Source organism: Bos indicus, chromosome X, assembly GCF_029378745.1.
Source record: "Bos indicus isolate NIAB-ARS_2022 breed Sahiwal x Tharparkar chromosome X, NIAB-ARS_B.indTharparkar_mat_pri_1.0, whole genome shotgun sequence".
Classification (NCBI taxonomy): Eukaryota; Metazoa; Chordata; class Mammalia; order Artiodactyla; family Bovidae; genus Bos; species Bos indicus.
This window is the reverse complement of record NC_091789.1, coordinates 151,247,992-151,270,245: the sequence shown is the minus strand read 5'-3', so window position 1 is coordinate 151,270,245 and position 22,254 is coordinate 151,247,992. Positions and strand designations below refer to the sequence as shown.

The 22,254-nt window shown below is 50.7% G+C and overlaps 1 protein-coding gene across 1 annotated transcript; it reads right to left on the bottom strand.

Moving 5' to 3' along the window:
* Window positions 1–243: 243 nt before the first annotated feature.
* On the bottom strand, window positions 244–18,842 carry CRLF2 (cytokine receptor like factor 2). The gene is made up of 8 exons (XM_070783588.1): window positions 18,715–18,842; window positions 13,672–13,774; window positions 11,527–11,690; window positions 10,292–10,425; window positions 9,327–9,489; window positions 8,026–8,131; window positions 5,391–5,475; window positions 244–1,656 (listed from the first exon to the last, which is right to left on the bottom strand). The coding sequence occupies exons 1-8, from the start codon at window positions 18,794–18,796 to the stop codon at window positions 1,381–1,383; spliced, it is 1,113 nt and encodes a 370-aa protein (XP_070639689.1). The 5' UTR covers window positions 18,797–18,842; the 3' UTR covers window positions 244–1,380.
* Between the last annotated feature and the right edge of the window lie 3,412 nt (window positions 18,843–22,254).

Sequence of the window (22,254 nt, the reverse complement as noted above, 5' to 3'; positions counted from 1 at the left end):
AATTTGGCGACTGACCAACATTCGAACTCGGAGGGGAGACATCGCTGATGGCTGTGAGACGTCTGGTTTATTTGACACGCAGGAGGCATTTTCCACTTCACACTGGCTTGCTGTTTGTTCACTGATAAAGGTGATTTCTTTCATTTCTACCTTTGTGGAGGAGTTTTCTAGGATGGGGAGACATTCTGCTAAATTAGACATCCTCGACACCACAGACACACACACACACAGACTTCAGGTATATCTGATCAAGCTTGTTTACTGCATCCTGCAGATATAGACAAGATAAATTCAGTGCCAGCCTGAAAAAAAAAGCACAAAAAACCACCTGAGAAATCAATACTCTAGACGCCTAGAAAGCTCCTGTACCTGAAGTCTGCTGCTGCTGCTGCTGAGTCTCAGTCGTGTCTGACTCTGTGCGACCCCATAGACGGCAGCCCACCAGGCTCCCCCGTCCCTGGGATTCTCCAGGCAAGAACACTGGAGTGGGTTGCCATTTCCTTCTCCAATGCATGAAGGTGAAAAGAGAAAGTGAAGTCGCTCAGTCGTGTCTGACTCTTAGCGACCCCATGGACTGCAGCCTACCAGGCTCCTCCACCCATGGGGTTTTCCAGGCAAGAGTACTGGAGTGGGGTGCCATCGCCTTCTCCGACCTGAAGTCTAAGGGGGATCCAACTGCCATCTTCCTGTCTCCACGAACAGCAGCAACCGCTTACATTCTACCATAGTTCTCATGGTCACACTTTTTAAAAAATGTCAGTATCAAAAAGAAACAATGATGTACATTCAGCCTGGGAAGCTCTGTCCCTGCAGAGCGCCGTTACATTCAAGCATGTCTCAGGAGCAAGGTCCCGAGTCACTGCTTTAACGGAACCGCGGTTTGTAAAATGCCTCGGTGATTGCAGAAAGGGGCTTTTTTGCCTCTCTGGGGTGGGAGGCGGGTGGCTGGTGTCAGTAAAGCAGGCGTTCTGCACCTCGCCTGCTGGCTACGTGTAATGAGTGAGAAATGATGCAGGAACCTCTTGCGAGTGGATATGGGAAGGACAGGAGCGGGCGGGCATGTGCAAAGCAGGGTGGTCTTGGTCATCTTCCCTTATGATTTCTGTGAGCCAGGAGACAGCAAGAACCAGCCCGACCAAGGATCTGCCGCCTACAGGCAGTCCACCTTCAAGCCCCTGGATGTCGGCATGAATGGGATGCACTGGTTGTGGGTGACCTCAGACGCGGGTTGGGGCGTTGGAGCACTGGGCGACCTTAGACGTCAGCACCCTCGGTTCCGGGGAGTCCCCTTCGTGGTGGATTTTTTGGCTCCCAAGATGTTCTCCCAGGTCGTCAAGCATCAACGTAGATTTGGATGTTGGCTTGTGAGTTTGCACCCCCTCATAACATCATGTAAGAGTGGTCGCTCATCACAAACGTGAAATCCCCAAGAGAGACCACCCCACGGCCCTGGGGCGGCTGGCGAGGGAGCTGGCTGAAATCCCCAGTGGCTTCTTCCTCCCCCGTCTGCGAGCACAGCGGGCTCGTCATCAGCACGGTCTTGGGCATCTCGGCCTCGGCCGGCTGGACCACCACAGCGTCTTCAGGGGCGCACTCCAGCTCCCCGTCTTCCATTTTGTTCAAGGGCGCCACATTCTGTGTGTCCTTGATCCACTCCTGCAAGGAGGAAACGTCTGTAATAACCTTATGGTCACCAGGGGGAAGGATGGGCGAAGGGATAGTCAGGGAGTCTGGGATGGACATGGACACACTGCTGTCTTTAACATGGAGAAGCAGCAACGATCTGCTGGACAGCACAGGGAAATCTGCTCAATACTCTGTAATAACGTTATGGTTCCCAGGGGGAAGGATGGGGGAAGGGATAGTCAGGGAGTTTGGGATGGACATGGACACACTGCTGTGTTTAACATGGAGAACCAGCAAGGACCTGCTGTCCAGCACAGGGAACTCTGCTCAATGTCATGTGGCAGCCTGGATGAGAGGAGAGGTTGGGGGAGAATGGATACACATGTATGGATGGCTGAGTCTCCACTTGCTGTTCACATTGTTAATCATCTATACCCCAATACAAAATGTTTTTGGTGTTAAAAAAATTAAAATTAAAAAAGTTACTGTGGCTCAGACTCTGTGTCTCAAAGCCCTGCCTTCGGAGCTGGTGTGTCTTCACACATGTCCCCGGCGCGGACACTTTCCCCAGTTGGGACAAAAAAAGCTCTCGTATCTAGCCTCTAGGTCTGGAATCCTGTGGTTTTCACACCTGCCTTCCGTCATCAGCCTCAAAGCGCCGGCCTGTGGTCACTCAAGACACAGGAGGGCCCCTGAACATCTTTTCAGAAACCGAGATCCGTTCTCCACCCCCAGGTGTGCCGTCTGAGATGGGACTGATGACGCGTCAGAAGGAGGACCTTCTGTCAGCAGGTCCGAGGGGGCGGACGCCGAATTTCTAACAGGTGACCCAAGATTTCCTGAGGTTGGCAGCTCCATGGGACTGCCCTCCTCAAGGGGACTCCTCACTCCCTTCTAACATCCCTCCCCGGCTCCTTCTTCTAGCCCCAATTTTGGGGGAAAAAATGAGATTCCCTGTCCTAAATTCTGTTGTAACCCCCTTTCCTCCCCTTTTAGGGGGACCGGGCCCAACTCCCAAATATGCCCCTTTGACGTGCGGAGGACGCTGACCTCAAGGCAGTTAAGTATGAAGAGTTGCAGAGCGTGTTCTCTGCTCTCCACTGATCCTCCCTAAAATTGAGGTTAATGTTAATTAATGCCCCTTTGGGAAAGTACATGTACATTTGGAAGAGTCACCGGATCCCTTCCAACTCCAGCTGCTGCTGCTGCTAAGTCGCTTCAGTCGTGTCCGACTCCTTGCGACCCCATAGACGGCAGCCCACCAGGCTCCCCCATCCCTGGGATTCTCCAGGCAAGAACACTGGACAACGCTTATCACCTCAGAGAGCTTGAGTCTGCATAAAATCTCACTAAACAACCCTCACTTCTTATGCGTTTCCTAGTCACCTCCTCACATCTCACCTGCCACTCACAGGTCCCCAACCCCGTTTCCTTTACCTAGTCTTTTCCGAACAGTCCATCATCCTTTGTTAAAATGGCAAATCAGCCCCATGGTCTAACTACCTCTTGGGGGTGTTCACGTCTTTCTCTTTCATCTCTCTGGTCTGTTTAATTTGCAGGGCCCCAGGGACGGCACTTAAGAGGTTAGAAGAAAAAAAAATTTTTTTTTTTTTCTTTTCATCTCCTACACCTAATTAGTTTTACAATTCACTTTGCCTGTTTAGGAAGCTCAATGGACTTCCCAGGTGGTGCTAATAGTGGGGGGGGGGGGGGGGGGGAACGCCCACCAATGCAGAGGACCTAAGAGATAGGAGTTTGATCCCTGAGTCAGGAAGATCCCCTGGAGAAGGAAACGGCAACCCACTTCAGGATTCTTGCCTGGAGAATCCCTCAGACAGAGGAGCCTTGGGGGCTGCAGTTGATGGGGTCACAAAGTGTTGGATACAACTGAAGCAACCGAGCAAAAACAAACAAACCAAACACTGCACTCTCTTTTTAAAATAATGATATACCCGAGTGCTACCCCCTCAGAACCTGGGAACAGGACTTAATTTGGAAATGAGCTCTTTTCTTTGCAGATGTGATGCAGTGAAGGGTCTGAGATGAGGTTCCTCCTGGATGGGGGTGGCCCTAAACCCAGGGACAGGGTCCTTATAAAACACAGAAGAGGAGAGACAGGGAGGCAGAGGAGAAGCCACGTGGAGACAGAGGCGGAGATGGGAGGGAGGCGGAGATGGGAGGGAGGCGGCCACCGGCCCAGGGAGGGACGCCCGGAGCCCCCAGAAGCTGGAAGAGGTGTGGAGAACACTCCCCTGGAGCCTCTGCAGGGAGCTCAGCCCTGGGACCCCCTGACCTCAGACGCGTGGTCCCCAGGACCGGGGGGAGGATGAGTGTGTGATGCTTTGCACCCCCAGGTTTGTGGCAGCCCCAGGGGACTGCTCCCGGCGTCCTATCAAATCCACACCTGGTGATGCGGGGAGCCGGACCCCCCCTCGCTCCCTCCTCCCCAGTTCCTCCTCGGCCCCCTGTAAAAGCTTATCACGGAACGAAGTTTAACGACCATAAACGTTGAAAAGCGGAAATGCAGCGACCATCAAAGTCGAAAAGCGGAAATGCAGGTTTCGCTGTCGGCCCCCCTGCAGTGGGAACAGTGTCAGAACGGAACCTTCCGATAAGATCAGAAGGCGAGGAGGCTGGAAAATCCCATGGTCCTGCGGCAGGATTTCAAGAGACTGATTTCAAGAGAAGCCGCCCTCGGAGACCCTTGGATCCACTTTCTCTGACCGAAACAGAAAAACGATAAACCGCTGCTGTCGGATTCGAAGAGGCTCGCAGGCGTTTAAAGAGGAATAAAAGCCTTTTGTTGATTTTTTTTTTCTTTTTCATTAATGATGAATCAGCCCCAGTGTTCATTACAACTCTGTTTACAATGGCCCAGACACAGATGCGGCCTAAGTGTCCATCCACACACTAATGAGCAGACAGTTCCTCCTCCAGGGGGATCTTCCCCATCCAGGCATCGAACCCAGGCCTCCTGCTTTGCAGGCGTATTCTTTACCATCTGAGCCACCGGGAAAGCCCCCGATAAAGGACATGTGGGGTATATATATACACACTGGAATGTTGCTTACTCATAACAAGGATGAAATAAATGCCATTTGCAGCAAGAGAGATGTACCTAGAGATTATTATACCAAGTGAAGAAAGTCACACAGAGAAGGAGCGATATCCTATGGCAGCCCTTACATGCAGACTCCAAAGAGAAATGATACAAGTGAACTTACGCACAAAACAGAAACAGGCTCACAGGCCAGAGAATGAACTTACGGTTCCCAGGGGGAAGGGTGGGGGAAGGGATAGTCGGGGAGTTTGGGATGGACATGGACACACTGCTGTGTTTAACATGGAGAACCAGCAAGGACCTGCTGGACAGCACAGGGAACTCTGCTCAATACTCTGTAATAACCTTATGATTCCCAGGGGGAAAGATGGGGGAAGGGATAGTCAGGGAGTTTGGGATGGACATGGACACACTGCTGTATTTAACATGGAGAACCAGCAAGGACCTGCTGTCCAGCACAGGGGACTCTGCTCAATGTCACGTGGCAGCCTGGATGGGAGGGGAGTTTGGGGGAGAATGGATACATGTATGGCTGAGTCTCTTTGCTGTCCAGCTGAAACTGTCATTAATAGGCTATACCCCAATGCAAAATAAAAAGCTGATTAAAGAAATACCTCTAGGCAGAAAAAAATAAAATAAAACATTGAAGAGGGGTGATATTAGGCCCGCCCAGAGCAAGCTTGCACAAGGAGATGCTGCTTACCTGGAAGTTACCTTGGTGGGACTCAAAGAGCCCCAAGAAGGAGAACTTGGGATCAGGGACGCTGGGCATGAGAACCTTCTTAATCCTGAAATGGACATGGACAGTCTGGTCAGATGGGCTGGCACCCCCGAGCGGGGCATCCACGTGGAAAGACCCCCACCAGGGGCCCAGGACAGCTGCATATGGATCTCGGGGGCTCAGCACTTTGGGGGAATTGCATCCGCTTGAGAAAAACAGAGCCAAGAGATGCTCTCTGCCCTCTCCCATCTGCCTGAAAGGAGAGCATCAGTTTCCCTCCTGATTGAAAAAAAAAAAACACAATAATTCCATTCATAAAAGTGCACCCTCCTGTAGCAAGAAATGGAGAATGAGTCATATCACCAAGATGGTGTCAAGATGATTCCATTCAGACAACCTTCATCTGCCTGCAGTTTGTCGGACACACCTCTTAATCACTCCCCCACAATTTACGCCCATCCAGACTCCCTGTTCCTTTGCCTGGTGACTTCTCCACAGATTATTGCCCTTTGTTAAAATGCTATAAAAGTCCCCAGATGAACTTCCTGGTTAGCTGTTCACTTGCTTCCTGAGAATGCCTTGTGCACTTAAAAATATGACATCCAAAAAGAAATATAGGCATATTCTTCTGTTACTGTCTTTGGTTGGCCAGTTTAATTTGCAGGCCCCTAGGAACAGAACCTGAGAGGTTCTCGTCTGATAGGATGCTAATCCGATGGGAGTGGGATCCTCATAATAAGAGGAGGTCAGGACACAGACACGCACACAGAAGGGAAGGAGCATGTGCAGACTCGGAGGACACGGCCGTCTGCATGCCCAGGAGAGAGGTCTCAGGAGGAACCAGCCCTGCCCACACCGGGACCTCAGGCTCCAACCTCCAGGACTGGGAGAAATAAATGTCTGTTGTTTGAGCCCCCAGTCTTTGGTGCTTTGTTACGGCAGCTCCGGGAAAATAATACAGTTGATTAGACCACTCATTGTAACAGAAGCTTTCTTAAAGACAGGAGGAGTGTTTTTTTCCCCCCAAAGAAGTGTATTCCTCAGATTCCCTTAGGAGTGGTTTCAGTTTTGAACTAAAAACACCACAGCAAAACAAAACAAGACCAAAAAAAAAAAAAAAAAAAATCAGACCTGTCACTTGTCAACACCCCTATCTGACTGCTGCATCTCCTCCCTACTCCCTACTTCCTCTGTTCCCCAAGAGAGAACGATGAAGGTGGCATGTGTCTAAGCTGCTGAAAGCAGGGAATCTAGACTGAAGAATTAATGGGCAGTTTGCAAGAATTAAGAGAATTACCCCCATGCTATATCCAACCATGATGGAAGGTCCTTGAAACTGTCTAACTCAGCCTGGCTCAGACCCAGCGTGAGTGGTCCAGAATGGCACCCCATCTTTCTCTATGCATCGCTCCCAGTGTTGCTATGGAAACGGCAACCGGAGAAACAAAGATGGCGCCCCATTGTTGCTATGGAAACGGCAACCTCAGAAACAAAGATGGCGCCCACAGTCCTGAGCATCAGTCCCTTCGAACATCATCAACAGTCAAACGCCCGGGCACAACTGAGCTTGAATAAGGCTGGAAATGGCAGCGGTTAAATTATTGCCTGGAAGGATAACAGAGAGAACTATTTAATATCGTATTTTTGGAAAAGTTTTCTATGGTTTCAGAGAATTATGTTTTGCTATATCTGTAACTGGATTTACAAGCTTTTCTTGTCCGATTCTCCTCACATCACTCACCAAGTTGTCTTTAATAAATATGAATAAAAATTAAAAGATGTTCTACGTGCTTGTCACTCTAACATGATAGGAGAACAGAGCTCAGTGGGGTGTGCGTTTGAACAAAGTTAACTACAATAAACTTAGAAGAATTATTAAAAAGCAGAGACATCACTTTGCTGACAAAGGTCGGCATAGTCACAGCTATGTTTTTTTTCCAGTAAGTCATGTACAGATGCGAGAGCTGGACAGTAAAGAAGGCTGAGCGCTGAAGAACGGATGCTTTCAAACTGTGGTGTTGGAGAAGACTCTTGAGACTCCTTGGATGGAAAGGAGATCAAACCAATCCTAAAGGAAATCTGTCCTGAATATTCATTGGAAGGACTGATGCTGAAGCTGAAACTCCAATCCTTTGACCACATGATGTGAAGAACTGACTCATTGGAAAAGACCCTGATGCTGGAAAAGATTGAAGGCAGGAGGAGAAGGGGGCGACAGAGGATGAGATGGTTGGATGGCATCACTGACTTGATGGACATGAGTTTGAGCAAACTCCAGGAGTTGGTGATGGACGGGGAGGCCTGGCGTGCTGCCGTCCATGGGGTCAGACACAACTCAGTGACTGAACAGCAATAACACTCATAGGAATGAACATTCCTGCATCTTATGGTCTTCGTGAGAATATTTCTCAACAAATTCTGCAGCTATCTCCACACCTTTGGCTCTGTTCACCTCTCTGTTTTCTTGTCATATACCATGTGCATTAGAGAGAAAGTGATATTCAGCTAAATAATCACATCACACAATTGTTATTATTATTATTATTATTTTTGCCCAACTCACTGCATATGGGAACCAAACCCAGGTATCTGAGGATTCTGGTGGGGGCCTCCTTACCTGTGCAGTTTCCATAGAGACAGAAGCAGAAGGAAGACTGTCAGGAAGGAGACCATGCCAGCAATTAAAATAAATTTGGGGAAAAGGCTGTTTTCCCAGCACGAATCTAAAGGGAAATGGAATGAGGCCTGTGAAGTTTTCAACATGATACGGGGTCACGCTCTAATCCCCACCCGCCCACTGTGGTTTTTCTTTCCCTTGAGAATTGTCAGCATCAGCAGATCTTGCTTTTGGTGTGAAATATCCTGGTAAGGAGAGGTGGGTACACTGGAGAGGGAGACGTCGGGCAGAAGGGAGCACAGACTCACCTTACTCCCAGGGGTGTTTGAGGGTACCAGGGCTTGATTTTTGTCTGTCTGTCTTATCTGTCCAGCTGTCTGTCTATCTGTGTCTCTATCCATCTGTCTGTCTGTCTATCTACCTGTGTCTCTATCCATCTGTCTGTCTATCTGTCCAGCTGTCTATCTATCTGTCTCTATCCATCTGTCTGTCTTTCCATCTATCATCTATTTATATGTCTCCCTGGGACTTCACTGCTGGGTCAGCAGTAAGGAATCTGCCTGCCAATGCAGGAGACACAAGAGACCCAGGTTCGATCCCTGGGTCGGGAGGATCCCCTGGAGGAGGAAATGGCAACCCACTCCAGTATCCTTGCCTGGAGAATCCCATGGACGGAGGAGCCTGGTGGGCTACAATCTATGGGGTCACAGAGTCGAACACGACTGAAGCAAATGAGCAGGCATCCACACGTCTGTCTATCATCTATCTGTCTATTATCCATCTACTTGTCTACCGCCTGTCATTATCTATGTCGATCTGTGTATCTCATCTATCTGTCTCTGCCATTTATCCACCATCAGCTTATCTACACCTGCGTCCTAAGTCACTTCAGTCGTGTCTAACTCTTTGTGACCCCATGGACTGTAGCCCACCAGGCTCGTCTCTCCATGGGATTCTTCAGGCCAGAATACTGGAGTGGGTAGCCTTTCCCTTCTCCAGGGAATCTTCCCAACCTAGGGCTCGAACCCCGGTCTCCTGCATTGCAGGCAGATTCTTTACCAGCTGAGCCACAAGGGAAGCCCAACAACATTCAGAAATATCACTTATTATTCTTGCTGGGTCAACAGAAATAAAAGTGAAGCTTAGTCCGATGATAACGGCCACAGGAAGAGGCATTGCTTCCACAGTGACCTCTGCAGAAGGCCTTGGGGTCATCCATGTTTTCAGGCGGCCCATTCTGCCCTCCCCGCACGGAGCCCACTGGCCTGTATTGGGCAGCGATGCTGCGTGACAAGCATTACCTCGCAGCTCACCCCTCTGCTGGTATGTCACCTCTGACCAGTCACTGGGGTACGTTTCCGAGCCGTAGGCAAACTCCAGGGCTTTCACCCTGGCCCGGAAGAAATAACACTTCTCAGTATCCAAACCATCGATGGTGACGTTGCAGGTCTCTGCCTCTGTGGACTGGAGCGGAAAAAAACACTGTGACCCCTGACTGACGCTTTAGCCTGACGTGTTCATCTTGTCCCACAGATTTGCATGAGATTCCTGCTTCCAGTTTCACTTCTCTCTGGGCAGATGTTTATCCTCAGAAACAACAGCAAAAAAACAATAAACAACAGCAAAAAAAAAAAAAAATGCCCTTCCCTCCAAAAAGGAAATAAATCCGCCATAACAAACATGATGAAAGATGCTTATGAAGACTTTCTAAGGTCTTCCTTTTTACAAAAGTAATTTTTTTAATGTATTTATTTATTTGGCTACATCAGGTCTCAGCTGTAATATGCGGGATCTTCATCACAGAACACAGGCTCAGTCATTGCCTCACAGGCTGAGCTTCCCTGACGCACATGGAATCCTGGGTTCCCGGACCAGGGATGAAACCCACCCACGTGGTCTGCTTTGCAAGGCAGATTCCTAAGCACTGGACCTGCCAGGGAATGTGATAAAGAAAATGCTAGCCACTCAGTCGTGCCCGACTCTCTGCGACCCCGTGGACTGTAGCCCGCCAGGCTCCTCTGTCCATGGGATTCTCCAGGCAAGAATACTGGAGTGGGTTGCCATGCCCTCCTCCAGGAGATCTTCCCCACCCAGGGATCGAACCCGGGTCTCCTGCATTGCAGGCCGATTCTTTAGCGTCTGAGCCACCAGGAAAGCCCATAATCACGTGAGCAAGTGCATTAAACAAGTCTGGATGTCTGTGCCTCTCCGTCTCTCCATCCCGAGGGTGCCTACTCACACCCGACCCGAGACAATGGAACCTCACCTGCCACTCAGCGTCAAAGACGGTCTTGTGTTGGATTTCGTACTGCAGATCGTTGTATCCCAGGCTGGAGCAGGTCACCGTCACGGCCTCCTCGCGCCACTGGAAGTTCAGGGCGCCGGGGGATCTGGGTTTTACTGAGAATGAAGAGACAGCACAGTGACCAACACCGCTGTGAAGATAAACACGGCCCATCTCTGAACTCACAGCGGTCCCTGGGCTTCGATTCACCTTCCTCTTTGGCTGCTCCCCGTCCTCTCCCCGATACTTCATGAGACGTGAGTTTCCCTTGTCTTTAGCGCATGGACAGTTAGAAGGGTTAGCCAGCTCTCCAAGGACCCAGGGGGAGTCTCGTGGAAAGGAGCCCCCCTGAAACCAGTGGAGAAAGATTTCAGGATGTGTCATGCAACGAACTGTGTTCCCACCAGAAAAAGTCGCCTTGAACTCCTGGCCCCTAGCCCTTCACCAGCTCTGGAAAGAGGATCATTACAGGAGGTAACCGTTTAACGTAAGATGAGGTCGTTAGAGACCGTGGGATTGAACAGTCGGACAGAGAAGCATAAACATGCTATGATATCCGTTATATGCAGACTCTAAAAAGACGTGATACAAATCAAGGTAGTTACAAAACAGAAAGAGACAGAGAACGAACTTATGGTCACCAAGGGGGACAGGATGGGGAAGGGATAGTCAGGGAGTCTGGGATGGACATGGACACACTGCAGTGTTTAACATGGAGAACCAGCAAGGACCTGCTGGACAGCACAGGGAGCTCTGCTCAGTGTCACGTGGCAGCCTGGGTGGAGGGGAGTCTGGGGGAGGATGGACACATGTGTATGTGTGGGTGAGTCCCTTCCTGTCTACCTGAAACCATCAACATTGTTCATCAGCTATATTGATGCTTTTTAGTTGGAAAGTCATGTCTGACTCTTGGGACCCCGTGGAACGTAGCCCACCAGGCTCCTCCATCCATGGGATTCTTCAGGCGAGAATACTGGAGTGGGTTGCCATTTCCTCCTCCAGGGCAATCTTCCGCACCCAAGGGTCGAACCTCCCACCGGATTCTAAGATGGACCTCTGACATTCCAACCCTCCACGAAAAAGAAAGAAAGGAAGGACCATGACACCGCAGAAACGTAGATCAAAGCAGCAAGCTTTGGAGAGACTGGTTCACTCCACGTGTACGATGGCTCCTCACCCGAGATGCGTAGTCAGCCCTCAAGGTACGTCATACGTACGGTAAGTACTAATGGCCAGGTCCTTGGTGAGAAGAGGCTCTGTTCCATTCCGGATGGAAAAATACAGAGGTCCATCTCTTTGTACCTCCAGCAGGCACCCGGCCCTGTAACCGTGTTGAAGGATGTAGTCGGGGCATGGTCTGTATTCCTCCTTTGTATGGAATCTGTGATTTTAAAAACAGAATCACTCAGTCGTGTCGCGTCCTTGGAAATAACATCTTGGGGCTTCCCTGGTGGCTCAGCGGTAAAAAAGCAATCTGCCTGCCGATGCAGGAGACTCGGGTTCGATCCCTGGGCCGGGAAGATCCCACGTGCGGCGGAGCAACCAAGCCTGTGAACCGCAATGACGGACCCTACTCCCTAGAGCCTGCAAGCTGCAAATTGTGAAGTCTGTGCACCCTAAAGGGGGTGCTCCACCACAGAAGAGGGTCACACCCGACAACTAGAGACAAGACCACACGGCAGCAAAGCCTCAGTGCAGCCAACGATCATACACGTAGATCAAATAAAAAATAAAGAGCATCTCGAGGGCCGTTCCTTTGCCCCACATCTCTGCCACGGACTCAGAGTGGTCACCAGGTCATCTGCTTCGATGACCTCCCTCCCCTTACCACTAGAGCAAGACCTGTCAAAACAGAAAAGGAGCCCCGTCTCTCTCAAATGTTGATGGCCCTTCGATAGATCCCTAGGAGTTGAACGGTGGCTCTGCAAAAGGCATGCCTACCTGCTAACCCGGAACCTGTGAACAAGACCTTATTAAGAAGCAGTGTCTCTGCAGCTGTGATGGAGTGAAGGGTCTGAGATGAGGCCCTCCTGGATGGGTGTGGCCCTAAACCCCATGGCAGGGTCCTTATAAAACACAGAAGAGGAGACAGACGGACACAGAGGAGAAGCCACATGGAGACGGAGGCGGAGATGGGAGGGAGGCGGCACCAGCCCAGGGATGGATGCCTGGAGCCCCCAGAAGCTGGAAGAGGCAGGAAGGTCCCTCCCCGGAGCCTCTGCAGGGAGCTCAGCCCGGGGACCCCTTGACCTCAGACGTCTGGTTCTCAGGACTAGGGGAGGATACATTTTGTTTTTCCATCGTTCCCAGTTACCCAGCTTGCTGTACTTTGTTGAGACCATCTAGGATACTATTAATGGTATCAATAATAATAATTGCTGTCACATATCAATACCATGAGCAATCAATAAATTGGTATCAGTAAATAATTCACCTCCAGAGCAACCAAGCCCTTGATTCAAGGATGCACTTTTAATATGGACGTGCCAAAATTGGATAAAGCTTTGAGACTCTCCTGCAGTGTTAACAGGAAGCCTAGAGACAGGTTTACACTCCATCCTTAAGACTCAACCCCAATCTGTGATGAGATCAAGAATTATCTCCCGTACAACAGGACAAACAGCTGCTCAGGGAAAAAAAAAAAAAAATGAAATGAGCTATCTGTGAGACCATCTGTACCATCCAGCGCTTGTTTCTTTGCCCCATGAGTCTTATTTTGCCAACAAATTCACCTTAAAAATTTCCCTCTTCTGTTTGCCTTCCTGCCTACCTCATGTTTTATCAGATGGCAACGACTCAAGCCCTCACCAAACACCCCACTCTTTACAGAACTGAGACCAAATTCACTGGAAAAAAAAACCCTGCCTCCCACGTGGCCACTCAGGTCGTGGTTGAGTCAGGCAGGGCAAAGCGCCCTGTGAAAGCGGGAAATGGGGTTTTTTGGAAGGCGGCCCCTGGTCAGCAGGGAATATAGTTGAAGGCGACGGAGTTGAAGGTGGGCAAAGACGGTTGCTGGGACGTTGCAGGGGGCCCCGTGGGGGCAGACCGCTCTGCATCTCCTGCGAGAGTCCAGGCAGTTTCGAGAGAGACTCAGTCATCCCCCGGTTAGAAGGTCTGGGAGCTGTGGTTGTGTTTGTGGTGATACTGGTGGTGGTGGTGGGAGGCGGGAGCTGTCCAGAGGGCATACGCACACATTCACACTTGCACGTATGGTTTTTCACACCTTCACTTCCTGGCTGGCCCCGTGGTGCCCTCTTCCGAGTGGAAATGGTTTATCCGAAGGCATGGTTTTCCGTGGAGGGGTGGTGGGGGGGCCCTTACTTGCAGACGGACCTGATATTAATCCCCGTGGCGGCACTTACTTGTAAATGAACGTGAAATTAATCCCAGCATATGCACTTGAGTTCCACGTAACCTGCACCGTTTCGAAGTTAAAGTTGATCACCTGAAGTTGCAATGCGCTTCCTGTGCAGAAAAAAAAAAAAAGCAGAGAGGACTCTGAGGCGACGCTGGAAAGGCTTTGAAATTTGTAAAATGATGTCAGCACTCATAAGAATGATACGGTGCTTTAAAAAAAAAAAAAACTTGATCATGCATCTTATTTAGCCCAGCATAACCAGAATATTGGCTTTCCATGATAGCTCAGTGGATAGAGAAGCCATCGGCAAAGCGGAAGTCACAGGAAATGCGGGTTCGATTCCCGGGCCGGGAAGATCCCCTGGAGGAGGAAATGGCAACCCACTCCGGTGTTCTTGCCTGGAGAATTCCATGGACAGAGGAGCCTGATGGGCTACGGTCCATGGGGTCGTGAAGAGTCAGACACGACTGAGTCACTAAGCATGCAGGCAACCAGAATATTATCATTTCAGCATGTTACCTATTATCATTATCATTATATCATCGAGTTGTTATCTATCTTGTCTCTGCATTTATATATCTATCAATCAACTGTCATCTATGTCATCTATCTAGGTAACTATGTAATGATGTACAGGTATCTATCTAGTTATCTATAATTATCAAGACATTTTATATTTTTCCTGTGTGTCCAGAGTCTGCGTGTGTTTGGCACCTATAATGCAAGAATGATGCAGTTCTTCAAAGGGAGTATAGAAACTATTTTATAGTAACGGTAAAGGGAGCATCGCTTTTCAAAGATGAGAATCGCTATGCTGTACACCTGTAACTTATATTAATACATGATGCCTCTGCTATGCGTGCGAGCGCTCGTGCTCCATCATGTCCGACTCTTTGCGACCCTGTGGACTGCAGCCCGCTGCGCTCCTCTGTCCGTGGGATTCTCCATGCAAGAATCCTGGAGTGAGTTGCTACGCCTGCCTCCAGGGGAATCTTCCCCAATCAGAAATCGAACCCCAGGTTTCCGTGGCTACTGCTCTGCGGGCAGAATCTTGACCGCTGAGCCACCGGGGAAGCTCACGCATCAACTCTACGTCAACTAAAAATTCTGTAAAGCAATTATCCTTCTACTAAAAAAGAAATAATGTTTTATTTAAAAAAAAAAAAAAAGGATTGAGTTGTGTGCTTTAAAGAGCTGAATCATCTGGCGAGTAAATTAACTAAGCTGTTAACCAGAACATCACCCCCCCGCCCGCCCCCATCCACCTTTTTTGCCTAATTTCATTTCGCCCAGATCCTCCTCACGTCTGACACAGACTTTGTCATCTAACACTGGTGAGCAGGGAGGCCCAGGAAGAGGGTCTTGAAAACGGGGGCCTCCTATCTCATAGATCCAGACGCTTCTGAAAGTTCTGGGGGCTTTTGTAAACATGACTTTGGTTCTGTAACTTCTTCTTTTTTTTTTCAGCGTTTTCTCAGAAAACCAGCAAGGTCGAGAGCAATCTGGACGTGAACAAACGTACCAGCTGCGGGTCTCCGATAGGCAGACACGTCGTGTAACTACCAAGAACTCACCGCACCCACCCGCCTCCCCAGAGGTAGAACCCGCTTCCCGATTTGGAGAGCGTATAGAAAAACATGCAGATGAATCAGAGGCATTTGTTCCTGCGAGATAGGGCGTTCAGAGGGACTTGGAGCCCGGCCTTGCTGAGTATTTCCAAGGGGGTGTGAGTAAGGTCATCCAGGGCGGCAGGTCCTGGGGGCAATCAGCACGTCATCTGTTACATTGTTTGTTAACATTGGTTACATCGTTTGACATAGAGTCCTGCGGTCTTTTTCCATCCTGGAAGGTTGGGGCAGTTCAAGCAGGTTTGGCTATTACAGATACAAAAAGGGTTTTACATGTATACACGCTGCTGCTGCTGCTGCTGCTGTTATGCTTCAATCGGGTCCGACTCTGTGCAACCCCATAGATAGCAGCCCACCAGGCTCCGCTGTCCCTGGGATTCTCCAGGCAAGAACACTGGAGTGGGTTGCCATTTCCTTCTCCCAGTCATGAAAATGAAAAGTGAAAGTGAAGTCGCTCAGTTGTGTCCGACCCTCAGTGACCCAATGGACTGCAGCCTTCCAGGCTCCTCCGTCCATGGGATTTTCCAGGCAAGAGTACTGGAGTGGGGTGCCATTGCCTTCTCCGACATTTGTCTGTATCTACATATATATGTAATCTCATCTCCCTAGCTTCCCAGGTGGCGCTAGTGGTAAAGAATCCACCTGCCAATACCAGAGACGTAAGAGATATGGATTCGATCTCTGGGTGGGGAAGATCCCCTGGAGGAGGGCATGGCAACCCCTTCCAGTGTTCTCGCCTGGAGAATCTCATGGACAGAGGAGCCCGGCGGGCTACAGTCCACGGGGTCGCAGAGAGTCGGACACGACTGAGTGACTGAGCACTCATGCACACACGTGCTTGCTCACACACACTCCGTCTCTTGCCCACACCACCTTCTTACTTCTAGAGCAGCTCGTGAACTCAAGGGCACAGCAGCGAAGACCCAGCAACGGCCGAAAGTAAATACACAGATAAGATAAAACACAGCATCTCGAGAGCCGTTCCTTTGTCCTGCGTCTCTGCCACAGACTCAGACTGGCCACCGGGTCATCTGCTTCAACGACCTCCCTCCCCTTACGACGACAGCAAGACCTGTCAAAGCAGAAAAGGACCCCCATCTCTCTCAAATGCTAGCATCCCCTGAATAGATCCTGTAGGGCTTGGACTGTGGCTCTGCAAATGGCCTGCCTACGTGCTAACCCCAGAACCTGGGAACAGGACCTCATTAAGAGATGGCGTCTTTGCAGGTGTGCTGAAGGGAAGGGTCTGAGATGAGGTCCTCCTGGATGGGGGTGGCCCTGAACCCCATGACAGGGTCCTTATAAAACACAGAAGAGGGGAGACACGGATACAGAGGAGAAGCCATGTGGAGACGGAGGCAGAGACGGGAGGGAGGTGGCCCAGGAATGGATGCCTGGAGCCCCCAGAAGCTGGAAGAGGCAGGAAGGACCCTCCCCTGGAGCCTCTGCAGGGAGCTCAATTCTGGGACACCTTGAGCCCAGACATCTGGTCCCCAGGGCTGGGGGTGCGTGCGTTTTCCTTGTAAGTTCAAGGGCATTTCTGAGAGGGGCAAAGGGGCCCCATCAGTAGCCTAGTAGCCCTGCCACCAACGCATGATGGCCTCGGATGGAAATACTGACAGTTCACTGCAGCCACGAAGTTGGACTCTGTTCATTAAAAATGGATCGACTGAGTGGAAACGGCCCCTGAGGGGTCTCTCGACACAACTCTGGGACCTTGGGTGGGAAGAGGGGCTGCTTTATTAAGACCATGCCTGGTGGGTTCTTAGGGTCTCACACCCGTAATGACCTCAGGCAAACAAAGGCCATTCATAAAGTGAGCCCTGCGTTTTCCAGGAAGTTCCTACGAAGGTTCTGACCGAGCCCAGCTTCACAGGGGGATGAGCCCTCCGCCCTTCCAAGCCCTCTCCCGTGTCCTTGAAAGAAAAGCTACGACAAACCTAGACAGCGTATTAAAAAGCAGAGACATCACTTTGCCAACAAAGGTCTGTCTAGTCAAGGCTATGGTTTTCCCAGTAGTCAGGTATGGATGGGAGAGTTGGACCATAAAGAAAGCTGAGCACCGAAGAATGGATGCTTTTGAACTGTGGTGTTGGAGAAGACTCTTGGGAGTCCCTTGGACGGCAAGGAGATCCAACCAGTCCATCCTAAAGGAAATCAGTCCTGAGTGTTCATTGGAAGGACTGAGGCTGAAGCTGAAGCTCCAATCCTTTGGCCACCTGATGCAAAGAACTGACTCATTTGAAAAGACCTTGATGCTGGGAAAGATTGAAGGCAGGAGGAGAAGGGGGACGACAGAGGATGAGATGGTTGGATGGCATCACCGACTTGATGGACATGAGTTTGAGAAAACTCCAGGAGTTGGTGATGGACAGGGAAGCCTGGCGTGCTGCAGTCCATGGGGTCGCAGAGTCGGACACGACTGATCAACTGAACGACAACAAAATCTTACTATTGTATTTGTGCTTCAAGTGGTTCAGATTCCAGAGCTGGTCTAAACTGCACTTTTCCACCCAAACTCCAAGTGTAGGAGTACCCCCCCCCACCGATCCCCGCCAGGGCTTCAGCCCGGAAGGTCCCCGAGGACCCATCCAAACCAGCTGGGCAAGAAGCCATCTCAGACAGCGAAGGTCTAGTGTAGGGTGATGCCCGAGGACAGTTCAGAAAAAGAACATCAGGAACGTGCCATCGCTAGCTCCCACCTGGGCCACCCTCAGCGTGAAAGTATTAGTCACTCAGTTGTGTCCAACTCTTTGCAACCCCACGGGCTGTAGCCCACCAGGCTTCCTCTGTCCATGGGGATTCTCCAGGCCAGAATCCTGGAGTGGGTAGCCATTCCCTTCTCCAGGGCATCTTCCCAACCCAGAGATCGAATCTGGGTGTCCTGCATTGGCAGGTGGGTTCTTTACTGTCTGAACCGTCAGGGAAGCCCCACCACAGAAAGGTAAGTATTAATTTAAGCAAAAGGCTTGCAACCTCTTTGCAGGCAGGCAGCACAGTGAAACCACCCAGATTCTCAGTTTTCTAGACACAGGCTCTTACATTTTTCTTTTTCCCATCTGGACCTAATCCTGAAGGCAATGAAGAAGAGGGTCCTTTACAACCGGCAGACCCAGGTTTGTAGAGACTTCAGTCGTAACCTATTCTTTGCGACCCCCATGGACTGTAGCCCTTCAGGCTCCTCTGTCCATGGGGATTCTCCAGGCTAGAAGACTGGAGTGGATTGCTGTGTCCTCCTCCAGGGGATCTTCCCAACTCAGGGAGGGGAACCTGTGAAAGCTCTTCTCAGTTTCACAAAGAAAACCGTGAGTTTGCAAAAGACATCGTAAAAAGAAAAATGGAAAAAAAAAAAAAGCAGAGATGTTTAAAGCAAGGGCATTTCACGCAGACAGGCGGCTACAGCTGTAAGCAGGACTTACCCGGTTTGGTTTTCCCTGAAGCGTTCGCGCGTCCCAGCAAGAGGACAGCGGCGGCCGCCCAGGGCAGAAAGACATGCCTCATGGTGGAGGTGGAGGCGTCGAGCCGCAGGTCGACTCCTCCAAGAGGACTCCGGCTCATGACTAACGTATGAAGGTCACCCCTTTTTTTAAAAGGCGGAAAGGAAACTGGGGAAATGACTACAGGAAACATTCATGCTTTTATTTTAAAAGATGACTGGTCAGAAAGGGAAAAAAAAAAAATGCAGAATCATTTTTTCAGCCTCGGCGATCATGTGTGCAGCCCCACCGGATACAACTGTCTAGAGAGGCTATTCAGATAGTGGATGTTGTCCAGATAAGGTTCCCAGCCTCCGGTGGGTCGTGATAGTCCTGTGTTTGGAGACGGAGGCCCAGACAGGTCTCATCTAGCTGATGTTTTCTGGCTGCTCATCCAGGGCCAGGGAGATTTGGTCCAGCTCCCGATGGCATCAAAGGAAGCAGGGGACAGTATGATGTCTCTGTTGGCTGGACTGCCAGGGTCTCAATGGAGAATCACTTCCCAGAGGTTATCAGGGAGATTTGTCAATGGGCTTTGTCCAGTCAGTGGGCTTTGTCCTGCAGAATAAAGCCTGGGTTGACCATCAGGAGACAACTTACTCCCACCCCTTCAGGTCACAAAAGCAGTCCATCCTAAAGAAAATCAAACCTGAATATTCATTAGAAAGACTGATGCTGCAGCTCCAATACTCTGGCCACCTGATGCAAAGAGCCGACTCATTGGAAAAGACCCTGATGCTGGGAAAGACTGAAGGCAGGAGGAGAAGGGGACGACAGAGGATGAGATGGTTGGATGGCATCACCGACTCGATGGACATGAGTCTGAGCAAGCTCTGGGAGTTGGTGAAGGACAGGGAAGCCTGGTGTGCTGCGGTCCATGGGGTCACAGAGTCAGACACGACTGAGCGATTGAACAACTCACACCTGCGTGCAAAACCACTCCTGGGAGTCAGTGTTGCTATTCAGTCCACAGGTCGTGTCTGACTCCCTTTGACTCTTACTAAATAACACCCAGCGTGATAAACGTCCTTGCAAAATCATGTTTGAAAAGCTACGAAGCTCTAGGAACTCCCTGGCAGTCCACGGGTTAAGAATCCACCTTGCTCCCAATGCAGGGGACGTGGGTTCAATCCCTGGTTGGGGAACAAAGCTCCCACGTGCCTCGGGGCAACTAAACCAATGTACCAGATAAAAACAGCGTCGGCCACAGTGAAAGACCCAGCATGTTGAAACAGACCAGACACAGCCAAAGAAATGAATTTAAGAGAAGTTAAAACACACACACACACACACACACACACACACACACAAAACGACCAACCGTTTTCACAGATATTCACTGATGGAATCTGTGAACCATGGACAAAGTGAGCATAAATTGCTCCATTTTAGAGTTAGAACCTGAGTTTTCCCAGAAGCTGACAGTGGTTGCATGCGTGCTAAATCACTCCAGTAGTGTCCGACTCTTTTGCAGCCCCATAGACTGTAGCCCACCAGGCTCCTCTGTCCATGGGATTCTCCAGGCAAGAAGACTGCAGTGGGTTGCCATGCCCTCCTCTAGGGGGTCTTCCCGACCCAGGGATCGATCCCTGGCTGATGGACCTCAAATCGTTCGTTGTGGTACAGGGTGAGATTCAGGTCTTCCTGGCCCCAGACCAGGGGTGCTTCGGCCATGACCATCCTTCTGGAGGTCTGAGGCTCAACGCTGTGGTCTCTGGGCTAAAATCCAGGTGTAGAGTAAGTAGATAGATAGATAAATAGAATAAGTATTTGGATAAATAGAGTAAGTAAGTAGATAGAACAAGTAGATAGACTAAGTAGACGGAATAAGTAGGTAGATAGATAGAATAAGTAGCTAGATAGAGTAAGTTCAGTTCAGTTCAGTTGCTCAGTCGTATCCGACTCTTTGCGACCCCATGGACTGCAGCACGCCAGACCTCCCTGTCCATCACCAACTCCTGGAGTTTACTCAAACTCATGTCCGTTGAATCAGTGATGCCATCCAACCATCTCATCCTCTGTCATCCCCTTCTCCTCCAGCCTTCAATCTTTCCCAGCATCAGAGTCTTTTCCAATGAATCAGCTCTTCGCATCAGGTGGCCAAACCATTGGAGTTTCAGCTTCAACATCCGTCCTTCCAGTGAACATTCAGGACTGATCTCCTTTAGGATGGACTGGTTGGATCTCCTCGCAGTCCAGGGGACTCTCAAGAATAAGTAGATAGAGTAAATGGATACATAGAATAAGTAGACGAACAGACAAAGTAGACAGATGGATGGGCAGAGAGGATAAATGTGTGATTAGACAGTGACGCTGGTTCAGGGTTTCTCAGCCTCGGCACTGCCGACGCCTGGGTCTGGACGGCTCTCTGAGGCGGGGCGTCCCGGGTCCCGGGCCCTGCAGGGTGTGGAGCAGCGTCCCTGGGGTCCCCCCACCGCATGCCGGGAGTTAGCCCTCCGCCACCAGCCGCGACGCTGAAACGTGCGGGATGCCTCTGCCCATCGCCCCATGCCCCACCTCCCTCCTCCCTGCCTCATGCCTCCTGCAGAGAAGCTGGAGCTTCGAGCCCTTGTTTGTCCTTTGAGGGAACTCAAGGGGCATCAAAGGAAGGTCAGAGCTCACCATGTCCTCCAGCGTCTCTTGGGAAACCATGAGAGACAGCATCCTGGACATGTTAACAGCTCCGAGAAGGAGTACCCGCTGGGCTTCTGTGGTCTTGGGGGACTACACAGGAACCTCTTAGGTTCCCCGGTCTTGCCCTTCAAGGGAACAGACACCTGGAGGAGACGGGGCCAGAAAATAAGCAAACCTCCCCAGTCCCAGCCCCGAACTTCCCCAGCTCCCTTCCAGACTCCAGCATGGAAACATTGACTGCACGCGAATTCCGAGGACCAGTGGCGTCACCTCTCCTGTGGATGACACACCGCCCCTCCCGGGAACCTCCTTCCCCACGCCCCCAGCGTGCACGCAAAACCACAAACCGAGTGCCCAGCGTGTGTTTCTTCCACCCCGTCAGGCGCAGGCACTGAGTCAGCAAGCCAAGAAAGGCAACGGGGCGGAGGTGGGAAGACGTGCTTGTCCCAGCGGAGATAGAAGCGTCAGCTGTTCTCTCTCGTGGGCATGGCTGCCCTTCTGCATGCGGGGGAATGACTTGGGTGGGCTACGGCTGCGTCTTGTGATGCCACGACGCTTGGAGGCATCCGTGAGCAGCGGCGGGTCATGTGTCCTGATTGACAGCGTGGGTGCGCCTGGGAAGCTCTGCTCAGGCTCGGGTGGGGCCACTCTCAACAGGAGGCTTGAGTGCGGGGGAATGTTTGAGCACCTTTACACACACACACGCACACACAGGGCCGCTGGGCTTGAAAAGTAACCTAACAGCTTGAGCGGTCTCTTTCCTGGCCGGGAGACTTGATTTGATGGTCAGCCTTCCCGAGGATCTGGTCACTTCGGCTATTGTCCGCTGGCCAGAGCCAGTCATGAGCC

Coding starts and splice junctions, on each gene's coding strand:
- CRLF2 (XM_070783588.1), bottom strand. CDS start 18,796: ATGAGGCATGTCTTTCTGCCCTGGGCGGCCGCCGCTGTCCTCTTGCTG. Junction 8,132..9,326: donor GCAGAGGGGTGAGCTGCGAG/GTAATGCTTGTC, acceptor ATTTCCCTTTAG/ATTCGTGCTGGGAAAACAGC. Junction 1,657..5,390: donor CCCACCAAGGTAACTTCCAG/GTAAGCAGCATC, acceptor TCCTCCTTGCAG/GAGTGGATCAAGGACACACA.